The sequence below is a fragment of the Octodon degus genome, unplaced genomic scaffold, assembly GCF_000260255.1.
Source record: "Octodon degus isolate 3935 unplaced genomic scaffold, OctDeg1.0 scaffold00008, whole genome shotgun sequence".
In the NCBI taxonomy this organism is placed as follows: Eukaryota; Metazoa; Chordata; class Mammalia; order Rodentia; family Octodontidae; genus Octodon; species Octodon degus.
The window spans coordinates 10,343,780-10,359,820 of record NW_004524584.1 but is presented as its reverse complement, the minus strand read 5'-3'; the positions used below and the strand labels follow the sequence as shown (position 1 = coordinate 10,359,820).

The window sequence follows — 16,041 nt, the reverse complement described above, 5'->3', positions numbered from 1 at the left end:
GATGGAGGGAGAGAGAGAGAGAGAATATAAAGAAATAAAAGAAAAAGAAACAAATTAAAAAAGGAAAATGAAAAAAAGTAAGATGAAAACAAAAATAAAACAAGACAAAATTAAATTTTTAAAAAGGAGGTGGCTTCACTCACCTGGTTCCATTCCATTCCACGTGTATTTGTCCCTAAACACAATACTGGTTCACATTTCTATCCCAGTAGTCTTGCCTGTTATTATGTGTACCCTTGCTGGGGTCCTACTGTGTGGCCGGTGTTCCCCTTGTCATCTGGTCCCATTGACGTAGGGGGAGGGGCCAGTCACCAGGATTCTTCCAATGGAGCTGCTTGCTGAGTCTCGGATTCTTCCTTGGATGATTGCCAGGTCTTTGGTATAGCTGATTTGTTTTATATTTTGTTAAATCCTGGACCTGTGCTTGATTGTGGCAAAATAAGAGCATCTATCATTTTCTAGATGGTTCTTGATATGATTGTTACTACTGATTGCGCTACTTGAGCCAAGGTGACATATTTATTGTGATCAGTTGTTCTTCCTGGATGCCACTGCTAAAGTTTTCTGGGGGTCATAAACAATACCATATTCCAGTTCCAAAGAAATGGGTCCCATCCCAAACACACAGCCACCTCTCATCCCTAACAAATTGAGGTGACAGGAATTTGAGAAAGATTCAAAAGCCAAAAGCTAGCTGTGCCTAGAAGAAGGCTCTGAAATGTAGTCATTTTCCAAAGAGGTCCTGATACTAGTAATAAAAATACCTGCTGTAAGCAATTTATAAGCACTGATACAGAAAACAAATTTTAAAAACCCAGAAAATGACAAAACATGAAAGCAAGATTCAATCTCAGACCTCCAGCTAACCCAAGGCAAATCCAGGGGCACTGAGACAGAAAAATCAGAATCTACTAGCTGAAATTTCTGAAAAGTTAGTGGCAGAAGTAACAAAGTAGATGAGTGAATCAAAATGTGGTGGATATGACTTCCAAGTCCCATCCAACAGAAAAGGAAGCTTATAAAAGCATTACAGTGTGTTCTCATCCCCTTAATTTACTGGATCTAACACCATGGGACTTTTGACTTTGCCCCAAAGTCAAAATGATCATGAAAGGTAAACATTTTGAATGGATTCAGGACATAGAGGCAGCTAAAACAGTAGAATAAAAGCAAGCACAGAAAGAGACTTCCAGCACTGTTTCAGAAAGCAACAAAACCAATGGGATAAATGTGTTAATAGTGAAGGAGAATATTCTGAGGGACATGACTGCAATGTGCCTTTTACTACTATTCAGTTTTTTTCTCTTTTCATGGTACTGGGGATTGAACTCATGGCCTTGTGCATATTAGCTAAGCATGCTACCACTGAGCTCCAGCCCCAGCCCTACAATACACTATTTAAAAAAAAACTTAAACACTCATAGTCTTTTAAAACCACTGGAAACTAAGTTCACACATAAAATGGTAGCACACAGTATGAGGATTCATTGTATTTTTCATTGTCACAAGCTTAAAGGATAAACCATACAGTTTCACTTAATAATGAATGAGGGAAAATGTTATGGTTTATATTTAGATGTCTCCTTCAGCCACATGAGATCATAGGTGGGGATTTGGAGAGATGGATGCATCTTGGGGGGATGACACTCATCAATGGATTCATCCTCTGGTGAGCTCAAAGCTGAATGTGATGATGGGAGGTGAAACTTGGTGGGAGGAAGGTGGATCAGAGGGGGAGTGGGCTGAAAGGAGTGGCCTATCCCTTTCCTCCTCCCTTGATCACTCTTGGCTTCCATCTCTATGCTATGCCACCCTGCCTTGTCTTGGAAAGAGTTGACTATGGAGCCAGTAGATGGATTGACATCTTTACAAACTTTGAATCAAAATCAAATGTTTTTATCTTTGAGTTGTGGGTATCAGATACTGTGTCTTAGGAATGAGAAAATAACCAAGACAGAGCAGGCAACATAATCTCAATAAATCTTGACCTCTGAGTTCATGTCTTTTTCATATGCTGAGTGACAACTGCAAATCACTTATTAAGTACAGTTTTTCATTTTAACTTAAAGGTAGTTATTTCAGGGAAAATTGAACGTGTCATTGTGCTTTGAGCTGAGGTAAATGCTTTTCCCTGCTGGTAGCATTGTTTTTCAAAAAATAAAAAGGGAAGGAGAGGGAAAGAGAGAGGCAGAGAGAGAGAGGGAGGAAGGGAGAGTAGAAGGGATGGAAGTGGAGGGGGAGAGAGAGAGAGAGAGAGAGAGAGAGAGAGAGAGAGAGAGAGAGAGAGAGAGAGAGCCTGACAGGTAGAATGATCGAATTGTTCAGACTTGGGCATTTGGTAGTTATTTTCTTGACAATGAATGAAATAAGTTCCAGCTTGTCACTGACTGTGTTTCTTGCCAATGAAAACATGTGAGCTTTCTAACAAAGATTAAAATTTTGGAAAACCTGAATCTGTCACCATAATTTGACAGATTCTCAATACTTGAAAACTGATGAAGTCAGTGATGCTATTATACAGCAGTAGAACAAGTTACTTTTTGTTGTTGTAAAATAGACTGCATATTTGGACTAGCTGACACATCTGATTGCACTGGTATTTTCCAAATGACCATGTTACAAAACCATGCACTGGTAAACAAACCACTGAAGATGCCAATAAAGTTTTATTGGTATGATTTCATAGTTTACATATTAAAAACCTACCACTTTTTAAATTGGTCATGGTAAAAAGAAGTCTAAGCATAATGACTGAAAAAAGCTAAAGATGGTCTTCTTTCTATGTGTATCCACATGAGATCAGATTTTCTACCTTATACTTCAACCAAAACTTCATTCCTTCCATTGACCAACCCTCTGCCCCCTCCTCTCTCCCTTCTTACCGTTTTCTTACCCTTCCTGTTATCTGGTAATCTCTTTTCTACCCTCTAATTCTATCAGATCAGCTATTTTAGATTTCACATTATAAGTAAGATCTTGCAGTATTTGTCCCACTGTTCTCGGCTTATGTCATTTAATATAATTATTCAAAGTTCCTTTATGTTGTCTCAAATGATAAATTTTTTTTGGCTAAATAGTATTCCATTATAAATATAACAAAGTTTGAAAGAGATGGATATGCTAATTGCCTCAATCTGATCATTATATAATGTATACATGTATTGAAACTTTTCACTGTACCACCAAAACATGCATAGTTATCTGCCAATTAAAAATAAAATAAAACTTTAGAGCCAGGCATGGTGGCACATGCTTGTAATAAGAACATGCAGGAGGCTGAGGCAGGATTGCTATGAGTCAGAGGCCAGCCTAGGCTACACAGTGAGTTCATGGACAGCCCAAACTACAGTGAGACCTTGGTTCAAAAAAACAAAAACAAAAACAAAACCCCAAAACAAATGAGAACAAATCATTTTGCAGCAGACTGAATGCAAAGCAGATATAAGAATTCAGCTTTTATTAAGCAACACTAAATATTTGGAAAAACTGTAAGAGATACTGTTCTTTTCACTACTTTTTCTTTTGAAACTGTGCAGTATTAATGAAAATATTGCATTTGTGTTAACATATGATTTATTATTGTTCCTAAATGAATTAATATGCATATTTCATTTTAGTTTAGTTTCTAATATGACAAATATAATAGGGATAAGCTGCAGCAAAAGATAGGGTTCTCAAGAAGCCTAAAGAATGCATATTACCTATTGAGGCCCAGGGAAAAGTGGACAACACATGGACAAACTGGTGGGTTCCAAATTTGCATTCCAGAGCCAGCTTAAACTAAACCCAGAGATATTTTTCATTTAACTTAGAAAGTTTGGTCCTTGTAATGTTTTTAAAAATTGTTGAAGCTTGACTGTGTTATTATTTGCATGTTACAAGTTTTATGAGAAACAGATGTTCCAATTATCTTGAAAGACAGCATAGAATGGCCTGGGGGTCCATATTTTACGTGACCCTGGGCCTGGGTCACAGCTACTCTTTTCTGGTCATGTTTTACAGTCCTCATCCATCCTTCCCACTCCCATTTGTGGCACCCTTTGCTTCGACCTGTTCTTCCTGAGTCATTGCATGCTTTGCTGAGCTCCTCACTGGTAGCATCTGAGGTATGTAGTTTCCTTGGTGGCAAGAAGGGATTGTATCTGGAGAGTTTTCTCCTGCTACCATCACAAGATGGCAAGAGTTCATGACAGGAAGCTATGAGACAGATATTTCTGAATTTGGGCTAAGGCCTGTTTTAAGGCTTGTTTCTCTCAAAATTTCCTAAAACTCTGCTGCTTACTATGGCAAGTGGATGAGTATTAGTACTAACAGGGTAGCTGAAATGGGAGTTTGGATTTAGGAGCCAGAATGTATGCATTCAAAATCCGTTCCTACTCTCGGATAATTGTGTGACCTTGACAAGTTACCTAACCTCTCTGTGTTTCTGTCTCTCTATTGGGAAGATTAAGAGATTGTATGTGACAAGCACTTAAAACATTAGCTGGCACATAGTAAACCCATTTATAGACTAAATTTTGGATCCCTCCAAAATCCGTAGAGTGAAACCTTAATGCCCAATATACTGCTGTTTCTAATTCTTATGATGTTAATTCCTCCTAAGTGAGGACTTTAATGTGTAATTAGGTACTGATGTGATCAGTGACCTTATAACAACAGACTAGAGAGCTTGTTTGCTGTCTTTACCGTGTGAGGACACAGTAGTATAGAGTTTTTACTGAGAACCTTGATTATGGATGTCCTTGACCCCAGAACTGTGAGAAATAAATTTTTGCTGCTTAGCCCATGTGGTTCATGAAATTCTGAGATAGTAATTTCAGTAAGATAACCCCAATAATTGTTATATAATTTGTATTATTCTTTTGAGCAGAATTTGAGTTTGGTTTTGAAAAGGTAAGTAAACTTCCTTATGATTTTGCAAACTGAAGTCGGCCATTCCTATCTCACTTCACAGATCTCCAGGATTCTGGAATGAGTCTAGAATTCCCAGCAGATATTTTACAGTGACATGAAGCATCATATCATGTCACTTGTGAATAGCCAAAAACATAAAAACCTGTTAAATCTACAATGAATTAGAGCTTGACCACAGAGCACATTAATAAGTCTTCATTTATTCACTCATTTTATTAGTCATTTCTGTATTTATTAGTATCTATTGAGAGCTTACTATGTATGAGATACATAGACACATGGAAATTCATGTCCTGGTTTGGGGTTAGACAAAGCCATATGATATTTCTGTACTATAGTGTGTAAATGTTTTAATTCCTTGTTAGAAACAATAATTCACAATAATTCAATGTTTTCTTGGAATTGTGAAGAAGCTATTTTTAATTGAAAGCAGCGTTACCCAAATGAAGCAAATCACTGACAGCAAATTGCCTTGAAAAGAGAAACAAGACCACAACTCTTAGAAAAAAGTTCTGTAAGTACCCAATTTATTCACAAAACAATACAGTTTAAATATTTATGAGTTTTCAGTAATACATTTTTTCCATCATTCCCAAAATGTTGTGCATTTGGCTGACATGTATTTGCAAGATTAGGATCTATAATTATAACTCTGGAAATCATACAAGGCATTTGATCTGCTTATTAAATACCTCCCCTTGTCAAACAAACAGCAAACTGATTATTTTGACTCAAAAATAAGTTCTACTTTGTGTCTTTTATGGTGGTGAAATGCTTGTCCATTTCTCTAAGAGATTAGACAAGTGAAACATTTATTCTTCCATTCAAGATTAGCCAACCTATGTTGAAACAATACACCTCTGCCCTAAATAATTTCAGTTATTTCTGCTTGTAGAGTTTGCCCTCAGGAATGATTTTTAAAAGGCAAAAGGAAGCTCCACATTAAGCTCCAGGATCAAGTTAATAGAATAGGTACCTGGGGAGCCACATTGCATGGCCACTTGCCACAGACCAGAATCTACTGTTGTGGTTCCACTGAAGACTCTGAGGTCATTCCTAGGGATTGATATAAAAATGGAATCATTGGTGCAGCATTGTGTGATACCTCCTTTAAGATAGCAGTATCTTGTTTTGAAATACTGTTCCAATTTTATTTATTTTTTCTTACCTTTAAAATAAAAAAGAGAAAGAGCAGCAGCAGCAAGCTAGGAGAAACACTCCCTAGTCTTATTAAAGAAAGAGGTGTGACTATAAAGCAGTGAGACTGGTTTGAGGTGTGCAGCTTCTGGAATCAGTCTCATTACTTTCTACTCTCACCTCTGAGACAGGCAAGACCTTTATACTATTGGTAGGAAGAGTGTGGTCTCAAGCAGATTGGGTTTGTTTGGTTTGCTCCAGATGATCTCTCCTGTGACACCCTAACTCTAGAACCCCATTAGTCTCAGTGCAGTCCAAGAATTGCATAAGCATCACCTGAGATCTTGTTAGAGGTGCAGAATCTCAGGGTCCATACAGATTTACCACACTAACCCCTTGATTTTAGCAAGGAATCTTAGGTGATTTATGTGCTCAGCAATGTGTGAGAGGTACTGAGTGGGTTAAGTGCCTCAGACCCACTTCAAAAAGACTGCCTTTGGGTGGATAATATTTGTTAGTGGAGAGACCAGTCTTAGCACGGAGGAATTATAGATAACAACTGCAAAAACAGTGTGAGGGTTCTTTTTTTTATTATTTTAAACATGCAAAATACAGTCCATGCATCTGCCAGTTTGAAAAGTCTCTCATCTTGGATGTAGCAGATAACACCAAGTATGTTTTGGCTATCAACATTCAATAAATGTTTCAAAATGCTTTACAGTGTAAAGATAATAAGAAATTTAGCAAAATTTCAACAAACCTGTATAAAAATGGATCCATATACCATTTAATTCAAGGCGGCATGCGGCAAAGAGTAAGTCATTATCTGTATTCCTTTGTAAAAAGTCTTAACAACAACAAGGGCGTTAATTAGATCCAGGCCTTGGGGGCTACACATGCAAAAAATTCTCAGTTAAAAATCACCAAAACGTGCTATTTTTAAATGTGTATTATTTTTAAATACAGGAGAAGTATTAAATATTAGCAGGAATAATATTTCAGAACTCTGTAAAAGTGTGTGGAGTTCACGGTGCCAGTGTCCTGGAAGACTCATAGACCTCTGAGGAACATTTGGGTTTAATTCCTTTGCCATTGTAATAGTCCACAACTTGGTTTGGGACTTCCGCCAACACACTCTTTGCAAGAGCAGCTGGAGATGCCTGTAGAGAAGAAGAAATTGCCATGACTTTAGTTCTTGTTCAAAGGAAGCTCTTTCATTTCCAGACTCAAAGATTAGAGTAGCTAGTCTGAGAAGATCTGAGAAGCTAGTCTCACTCATTTACTCATTCCTGGACTACTTCAAGCAAGCACTGTCAGATTATTTTGAAAAGAGGCCCTTGATTTCCTCATTCCTTTTTTTTTTTTTTTCTTTCCTGACTCAAAATATACCACTATTCGCACCTAAAGATGTGGGAAGTTTAGATAGCAGAATGAATTGTCCTGCAATTTTGCTTTTGATTTGCGTTCAAGTCTAGACACCTGTTCATGGGTCTAGGGACCGTGTGTGAATTTCTGAATCTAAGGTGTTTACCATCAGGAAAAATTTGGCTAAAATTAACCCTACTATGAGGTAGAACATATTATATACTATTGGCCGGCATCACATTACGTAACAGCTTATTATCAATGTAGACTCTTAGGCTAAATCTGGAACTCCTGAATCAAAAATCTGCATTTTAACTCAATGCCTTGGTGACTCATAACTCCATGCAATGTTGAAATTTGAGAAACACTGCTATAGGAAGTCACACTCCGAGCGGAATGTAGAAAATAAAGGAACTAAATTATAGTGGAGAAAATGACAGCGGGCTTCTAAGAAGATTGTATTTATATTGAACATATTTTTAAAATGCCTAGAAGGGATAGGGAAATAGCATTTGATTCTTCTAGAGAAAATGAGTCATTTGTGGGGATGAAGGAAGTGTTTGTGTGTCCTAGAGAATTGGTAGGCATTCAGTTGGAAAATACGCTTGAGGCCAAGGTCTTGAATACCACTCTAATTTATCCTAGTTTTGTGAGCATTATGTATCTGCTGTGCTGTATGATTTGTGGGCAGGGACACAGGACTGTGTGATTCTGCAGCACAGAAAGGTTGAGGGTAACTGCATAGACTCTGAAGTCACATTGAGCTGGGTTCGACTCCTGTCTCTTTCATTTAGCTTTATTTTTTTTTTAATTTTTATTTATTTATGTGTGTGTGTGTGTGTGTGTGTGTGTGTGGCCAGCTCAGCCCACCAGAGGGCAGGGCTGGCTGGCATGTGGTGCTGGGGGATTGAACCACGGTTCCTGTGCTTTGCTAAGTTTGTTCTAAGTAGGTGCTTTAGACCACTGAGCCATCTCACCAGCCCCATAAAGTTCTTTTTTATTTTTAGGGAAGGATCTACAGGGTATTCAGGGTCTTACTACTAGATCAGACTCATAGTGATCTGTCCGTTTTTAAGTGCATGTCACCACGCCCAGTCTCAATTGCCATCTCAGCACACCCCAGGGACAGGGCCCACAGGGCAGGCCCAGGGATTGAACCCCCAGCCCAGCCTCTGCACATGCTTGCAGGTGCTTTAATCCATTGAGCTATTTGGCCAGCCCTTCATTTAGCTTTAACTGCACCTCTCTCCTCTTCCCACTGGGCAGCAACTTAAATTGTCTGAGCATCAATATTAGCTCTTAGTTTGGAGGTTGGAAGCTTGGGCAGATAACCAGTTAACAAGGGTTTGAGATCCCAAAGGACAACAGAGCTGGTCTATGTGTCAGACGGAACATACTTCTAGTTTGTTTTATTGTCTGTGGTTGGTCACTTAATAGTTGAGCTTTGCGAAGCCTCCATGTTCTCAGAGGCAAACAGGAAGGAAATAATTTATTCTAAGACAGTCTCCAAAGAAGAGAAAGACATCCTAAAATAAACCTGAAAACACTGTGAAAAGTTTTTTCTTGTCTCTTACATTTTAAAGATATCATAGCATGTTGGGATTCATTCTACACAGATGCTTTTTTACTTTATAAGTACCTGTTCAGGGTTAGGTGTTAAACATGGTCCATGTGTCCATAAGGGTAGATACAAAAGTCACTGCCAAAATGTTAGCATACTAAATACTTGATTTCCCACCTTCCTTTCTGCAAAGGATGGGCATGTAACCCAATTTTAAGATATAAGTGGAAGTTTCCTAGAGGATATTTTTGGGAAACATCTATACCTGGTTAACGGAAACAATTACATAGTTGGCCCCTGTTTCCCTTAAACTAGAAAGTGATTTCCAGAGGTGTAGCAGCCATTGTATCATTAGGACGGAATTTTGAAGGGAATTATAAATTGCTGACCTTCACCTCATAATACTGTATGTAGCACTGGAAAAAAGAAATTTCCAGTAGCCATTGGAAAACTGCACAAGTTCTAGCTACATAAAGGCAGAGTGTTTGCTTACTGTAGGGACTATTGGCATTTTGGACTGGGTAATTCTTTGGGAAGAGGAACATCCTATATATTTGTGGATTTTACCATCATCCCTGGATTCCACCAAAATGTCTCTGGATATTGCCAAATGTCTCCCCGATAATGAGGCTTGGTGGCTTTCTTTCATTTAGTGAAGGTTCTTGTGTGGAAACTTCTTCTTTAGGAAAGTGGAAAACAGGATATTGCGGCATAATTTTCTCTCATTGTCACATATTGCCCCAAGAGCTTACAGGGGGGACTACTACTGCTTCTGGGTAAGAACCATTCACTTATTCTACTATAGAATGGATCTAACATCACTTGTAGCCAAAAGATTACTAAAAAAGGGCCATGAAATAGAACTGTCTGCAATGATGGAAATATTCATTTTGAAGGTGCACAATGGAACTGTCATATATTGCCCCAAGAGCTTACAGGGGAGATAGCTGCTGCTGCTGCTGTTGGGTATTCTGGGGATGTCCACGGATCTCCCAGCATATGAGTTATTTGGATCCATTCAAAGAAAAGGACAACTTTTGGTGTTTTCTCCAACAACTTTTGTGGAAAAGTGATGGATGGTAGTGCAGTGTGTTCATTTTTTCTATGGCTGACAAAATCAGCAAGACATGAAAATCTAGAAAAGCACACCTCTCTGTACCTCAGGTACCTTGAGAAGTTAGTAGCCTCACTGAGCAGCATCAGGTTGGCCTGCTCTAGCACATCCTTCCTTGGATACTGACGTCACCTGAAAACTCTGCTGCTGTCACTTAAAAACTCTGTATTAAACTCTGCAGCCAGGGCTTGATATTTTTGTTGTTGCTGTTCCTTAATGATTGTAATTATGTTGTGATCCTTCAAAGCAGATTAGTAATTTTATGGCAGTATAGTTATGAACAACTCTCACCATTCAAGGAACACTGGAATAGCTGCTCCCTTACCAGGTCTGGATGGGTCGTGAAATCTAGCATTCAGTTGGAGCTGAGGGGCTGATGACTTATCTGGATGCTCACTAGAAAGCCTGTCCTAAAATGATGACACAACAAATAGCCATTTCCAAAGAATGCTTGCTACAGGCTCTAATGTAGAGACCCCAGTCCCAGTTGGCCTAGGAGCCCAATGTGAGTCCAAACTAGAATCCAATGTGCCTGGTCATATCTGATAAACTAGCTATGAGGAATGCCAGGGATACATTTTAATGAGAGTTTTGATTGAAGAAGAAGGCTTTTCCAAATAGGTATGGGGTGGGAAAGCTCGGTATGGATGGCAGGTTACATGTAGCTTTGTTTCCCTGACAAAAACAGCTGCCTGGGAGGAGGAAGCCACAGTGGAAGCTAACAAAGATGCTTCCAGCAGAGACTGATGAGGCAAAGAGCCATAGACTTCCCTGCATGAATAGTCCAGGTGACAAAGAGTAGGCAGCATGTTGGTAAAGAAGGGGACTCTTTTTATTTTCCAAAAAGACTGCAGAGCAGTTTGGGTTTAGTCATTAGCTCCAGGGAATGGTAGCTGATACTGTTGGTGCCAGCAGTGGTACAGATAGCAAAGTCATAGTGGGCAGCAGGGATCAGGGGGCATGCTCTGCTCGTGGGTAGCTGTCACAAGAGGCAGAAGACAAAGGAGTACTGAGGACTTCAGTGACCACCTTTCATACTCAATGAGCTGTCAGACACAGTAGGGAGAAGCTTGGAAGGGGCCTTTCATAAATTAGGGAAATTGTTCCCTGGATGATCCTAGCTCCATAGATATAGAGGTTTGGGGGACATTTCGAATGCATCTCTCTCTCCAGGGGCTTACTGATATGTAAAATTTGGAAATATGGTTATAATATTAAAAGTGGTTTCAATATCATACCTCAGTGTAGTCTAATGGACTTTGTAGGGTCATTGCAAAATGTAACATTGCATTAAGCTTTATTATTGCTAAGGGCAATAATAAGAAAGAAAGGGACCAGAAAAAAGGGAAAGGGAAAAAAAGAGGAAGCAAAACTTTTATTAATAAGGGGGAGAGGTTGAAGGGAAAAATGGAATTGGGGCAAAAAGAAATGAGATATATCATAAACAGTTAGTTTGTTTTAAGACTTAGTTGTTCTATTTTATGTTCTTTTGAACCATTTTGTTTTTTTGAGACAAGGTCTCACTATATAGTTCAGACTAGGCTTGAACTCAGTTTGTAGCCCAGGCTGGCCCAGGCATGCCTGCATCCCAGCACCAAGCATGTTATTTTATACAATGCAGTATTATTCTGCCATAAATAAATACAAACTCGAGACTGTTCTAGCTAAATAGATGCACTCTGAGACAATATTCTTAAGTGAAATAGATTAGACAAACATGTTTCTGCCTTGTTTCTCCAGAATACAAAATGAAAAGTATAAATAGGGACCAAAATGTACAACAGATATTGGTAAATGAGAAGAAAATATTCAAATGGGAAGCAGAATAAGGGAGTAAGGAAGAAAGGGACCAGAAAAAAGGGAAAGAAAGGAAAAAAGAGGAAGCAAAACTTTTATTAATAAGGGGGAGAGGTTGAAGGGAAGAATGGAATGGGGGCAAAAAGAAATGAGATATATCATGTACAGGTACTAATTCTACCTGAGGAGCACTATCATTATGAATATCTAAAGTATCCCAATGAAAACAAAACTCTATGGCTCATTTTGGTAATTAACCAGTCTACTTTAGCAAACTTATTCCAGCATTTTCCCCTTCCTGACCATATTAACCTGCTTTATATATTCCTTTCAACTAGTTTTGTCAACTTGCTCTTGAATGGGGTAATAAGTTTGAATGCTTCTCACTGTATGGAAGATTTAGGTTCCTATCATTTTGAAAACATATTTCACCAAGACAAAAACAAAACCAAAAATCACAGATTTCAATTAGGGTATGACGAGTAGGACTTAGGCTGAATGACGGTGTATCCTGTCTGGCCAGGCACCTTGGGTAGGTGGCAAGCTGCCCAACTGTACATGGCAGTTCTGGTGTCACTAGAGACCTTAAATTGTATGGAGAGGGGAAAGTTTCAATAAATGTTTGGCTACCATAGTTATCACAGTTTCTATCCATAATCCAGTTTATGCTTTTTATCTCTAAAGAGACACGTTTAACCCATCCTGGCTTTGGGTATCTGGTGTTCTTTTAAGAAAGGCAGGAGGTTACAAACACAGTGGACATGTGGGGGAGGTGAGCATGCTTTGAGTCTCTTTTTCCATGGAGAAACCCCTGTGACATATGCACATACGTGTTTGAAGTTCCTGAAGGGCACAAACTGGACGATGTCTCGAAGGACAGGCTCGCCCTTGGGTGACCGCAGAATCCCATCATCACCATCCAGCATCTGCATGTCACTGAAGTCGGCATTGCCCACGCCCACAATAATGACAGACATGGGGAGGTGGGAGGCATGGACGATGGCCTCCCGAGTGTCAGCCATGTCTGTGATGACGCCATCAGTCAGGATCAGCAGGATGAAGTATTGCTGTTGTCAGATGCCAGGACCAGCGGGAGTGGGGAGTGGGGGAAACAAGAATACAATAGCATTAGACACCTAGTAGCTTCATTTCATGGTAACTATAACTGAAGTGATGACAAGTGTTGTCTCAGTACCTTTATGGGCAGCCATAAAGTCTCAAGGTTACAGTGAATGGAGCTTAAAGGAAGGCACGATAATTATAATAATCACTTTACTGGCAGTTACAAAGCTAAGTGTAGTAGAAGTAGAAGACAGGAGTTAGGAGAAAATCCCTTATTGCTTTGGGTTCCTAGCTTGTCATTTCATGACAAGATCATTTATATGATTCTTTTTGGCTTGAAGCTTTTTAAGACTTGAAAGCTAGGTTGTCCCATACAAAACCACCAGTATTCAGAAACTTTTGAGCCTATGATATTGGCTAGAGCACCAGAAGAATTTAATCTTAATGAGTTTACATTTAACTTAAAAAGACGGGTACCCAAGATTAAAACACTCTGAAATGTGGGTGTAGCTTGGGGGTAGGATCCTTGCTTAGCATATGTGAGGCCCTGAGTTCAATTCCCAGCACTGGAAAAATAAAACACCTAAGTTGTTGCATTTCAAAGGGGTGAGGTTGAACAGAAGGACCACATTTTGAATAAATCCTGTTTTGAGAATCATTTACTTCAAAGACTAAAAATATATAAATGGATTGGGAGTAGCTGTACTTCAAGCAAACTTAATGGACACTGAAATTTGAAAGTCACATAATTATCGTGTGTCATAAGACATTTTCTTTTTTTCTTCAACCATTAAAAGTATAAACACTTTTTTTTTTTTTTTTGAATCAGGGATTGAACTCAGGCCCTTAGCTTGCCAGGGAAGCGCTTATTCCACTGAGCCATCTCCCGGGCCCCTAAACCTTTTTCTTGATTGTAAAACCATTGAAATACCAGCTGTGGGATAGTTTGTTGTCCCTTAAGCTACAGCAGGGGCAAGGGGTTAGATCTGGGTCTAGAGACAACTAAACGAGTTCAGACAGCCTGTGAACTGGGGATAAATTATGCTTTTAATTTTCACTGATCTGTGGCTGAAATTTATTATTTTTCAACTGTAAAAGTAATCATCAAATTTGTACTAGCTGTATCTGACTTAGGTACAAGTAGATATCCAGCTATTTCTTGTTATATTACAATGGCTGCAGATGTTTCAATGTAATATTTATGCTCAGCACACCAAGAAATTACAATATTATAAGAGTAGGTCTAGTTTTCATAACATAACATGTAAATAAAAGAAACATTAAAGTGCTTCCATAACACATTTAAGAAATATTTTGCAACCTTACATTTTAATATAATTGCTTTACTTTCTATTTTATTTTGTATACTTAAAAACTCTTTTGAGAAAGTGTATATGGGCTTTACCAGCTGCTAAAAGGGACTGTGGAACAAAAATGTTAAGTACTCCTGATCCAAAGAGATCGTCAGGATTTGAGAATCTGATTCTACCAGGTTTAATCTAGCTGGAGATAATAAGCCAAGACCGCTCCATCCAAACCTGGATGGAAAGTTCCAATGAAGCTAGCTGCAACCATTCCTTCCAAAATTTGAAAGTTTAAAACACTGCTTATAGATGACACGTTATAGTCATTGAATATACCTGAGGCTCTATTTGTATAAAAAGGGGCTTTCATTTTCTAGAGTTCCACAAAGTCAAGGAGAAAATCTGACAAGAGCAGACTGGCTGGCACAGTTTGCCTAACAAATTAAAGCTTGTGACCACTTGCAAGCAATATTATCGTGGGATCCTAGACCTGGAGACTTAATATTTAGAAGTCAAAGGGAGAAGGAAAAGGGCAGATGGGTAGAAAACAAGACGGATAAGGAAGTGGTCAGTGTCACAGAGGACATGGTGCTGTGGAAGCCCAGTGAAGACTTATTTAGAGAATGTTGTCACCTGGATCAAAAGCTACTGATGCACCAAGATGAAGACATGTTCAACTCCTGGGTTTGGCAATACAGGAGAACTTTTGCCTTTGGCAAGTACAGCTTTCTGAGTCATATTGGTGAGGAAAGTCTGATGGGTTTGGGTGGAGGAATGAGAAAGGGGATGAAGACAGTGAGTATAGGCAATTGTTATGAAGTTTTCCCTACAGTAGAAAGTCTTCTCTCTTTACAGTAGAGCTGTAAAGTTGCAGATAGTCATGTTTGGATAAAGTGGGGCCAAGGGAGAGATGCTTTTAGCTTAAACAGGAGATATTATAAAATATTTCCTTGCTAACAGGAATGATACTCCACTAGAAAAAAAGAAAATAGATAGGGGAAAGAGCAAGAAAATAAATCTGAGTCAGTGTCCTTGGATAACTGAGATGGGATATGCTTTAGTCCACAACAGTAGAAGTGGACATTAGGTAGAAGCATGGACTTAGTCCATTCTAATATGAGAAAGGGGGAGGAGCACAGGTACAGTGCAAGTAGGCTAGATGAATTAATGTAGGAAGATGAGGGCATGTAATATTTTCTTTATGAAAGCATTGGAATCCAGGTTCAAATTATGCAGAAAATTTGAGCCATCAATAATACCTTATTTGATTTAAAAAAAGTCACAAAACTAAAGAGAAATATATCATTGAAGATAACACATAAAAAAACTTACTGTGCTAATATAGTTACTTGTAAAATATTAGAAGAAAGGGTCAAACTTGGTTTGCCTTTTTCTTAAAGAAAGAAAAGGAAAGGAAGAATCTTAAATCACTATTTGCTGTAGTGTTGTATATTGCTGCATTTTATCACCAGAATGTAGGATCATCTATTATTATTATTTTTTTAGTGCTTCTCTTCTATCTGTAGTATGGGTATTTTGGAAGCCATGTTTTTGTTTTGCTTTGTTTTCCTGAGACCAGAGGTATGTAAGACATACCTCAGTGAATACAGTAGCTTCTATTAGTGGAGTCTCCTGTGCTCAGAACATTTGATATGTTGTCTCTAAGATTTACAACCCAGCAGAGTTGGGTTTGATTGTCTCCATTTCTCATGAGGAAACTGAAGAGAGGGGAAGTCTACATTACTTGTTCAAATTCACACAGGTAGAAAAGCTGAAACTTATTGTCA

General features: G+C 38.7%; 1 protein-coding gene across 2 annotated transcripts in view; it reads right to left on the bottom strand.

Annotated features, from left to right (window-relative positions):
- Positions 1-6,084: 6,084 nt before the first annotated feature.
- Cpne4 (copine 4) overlaps positions 6,085-16,041 on the bottom strand; it is a 542,216-nt gene continuing 532,259 nt past the window's right edge. Inside the window, exons 15-16 of one of the 2 annotated variants that reach the window (XM_023705235.1) lie at positions 12,719-12,955; positions 6,085-7,211 (exon numbers count right to left, since the gene is read on the bottom strand). In XM_023705235.1, coding sequence (XP_023561003.1) covers positions 7,077-7,211; positions 12,719-12,955 — 372 coding nt within the window. In that variant the 3' untranslated portion in view covers positions 6,085-7,076. The remainder of the gene's footprint in view (positions 7,212-12,718; positions 12,956-16,041) is intronic. The other variant, XM_023705229.1, reaches the window with a different exon arrangement.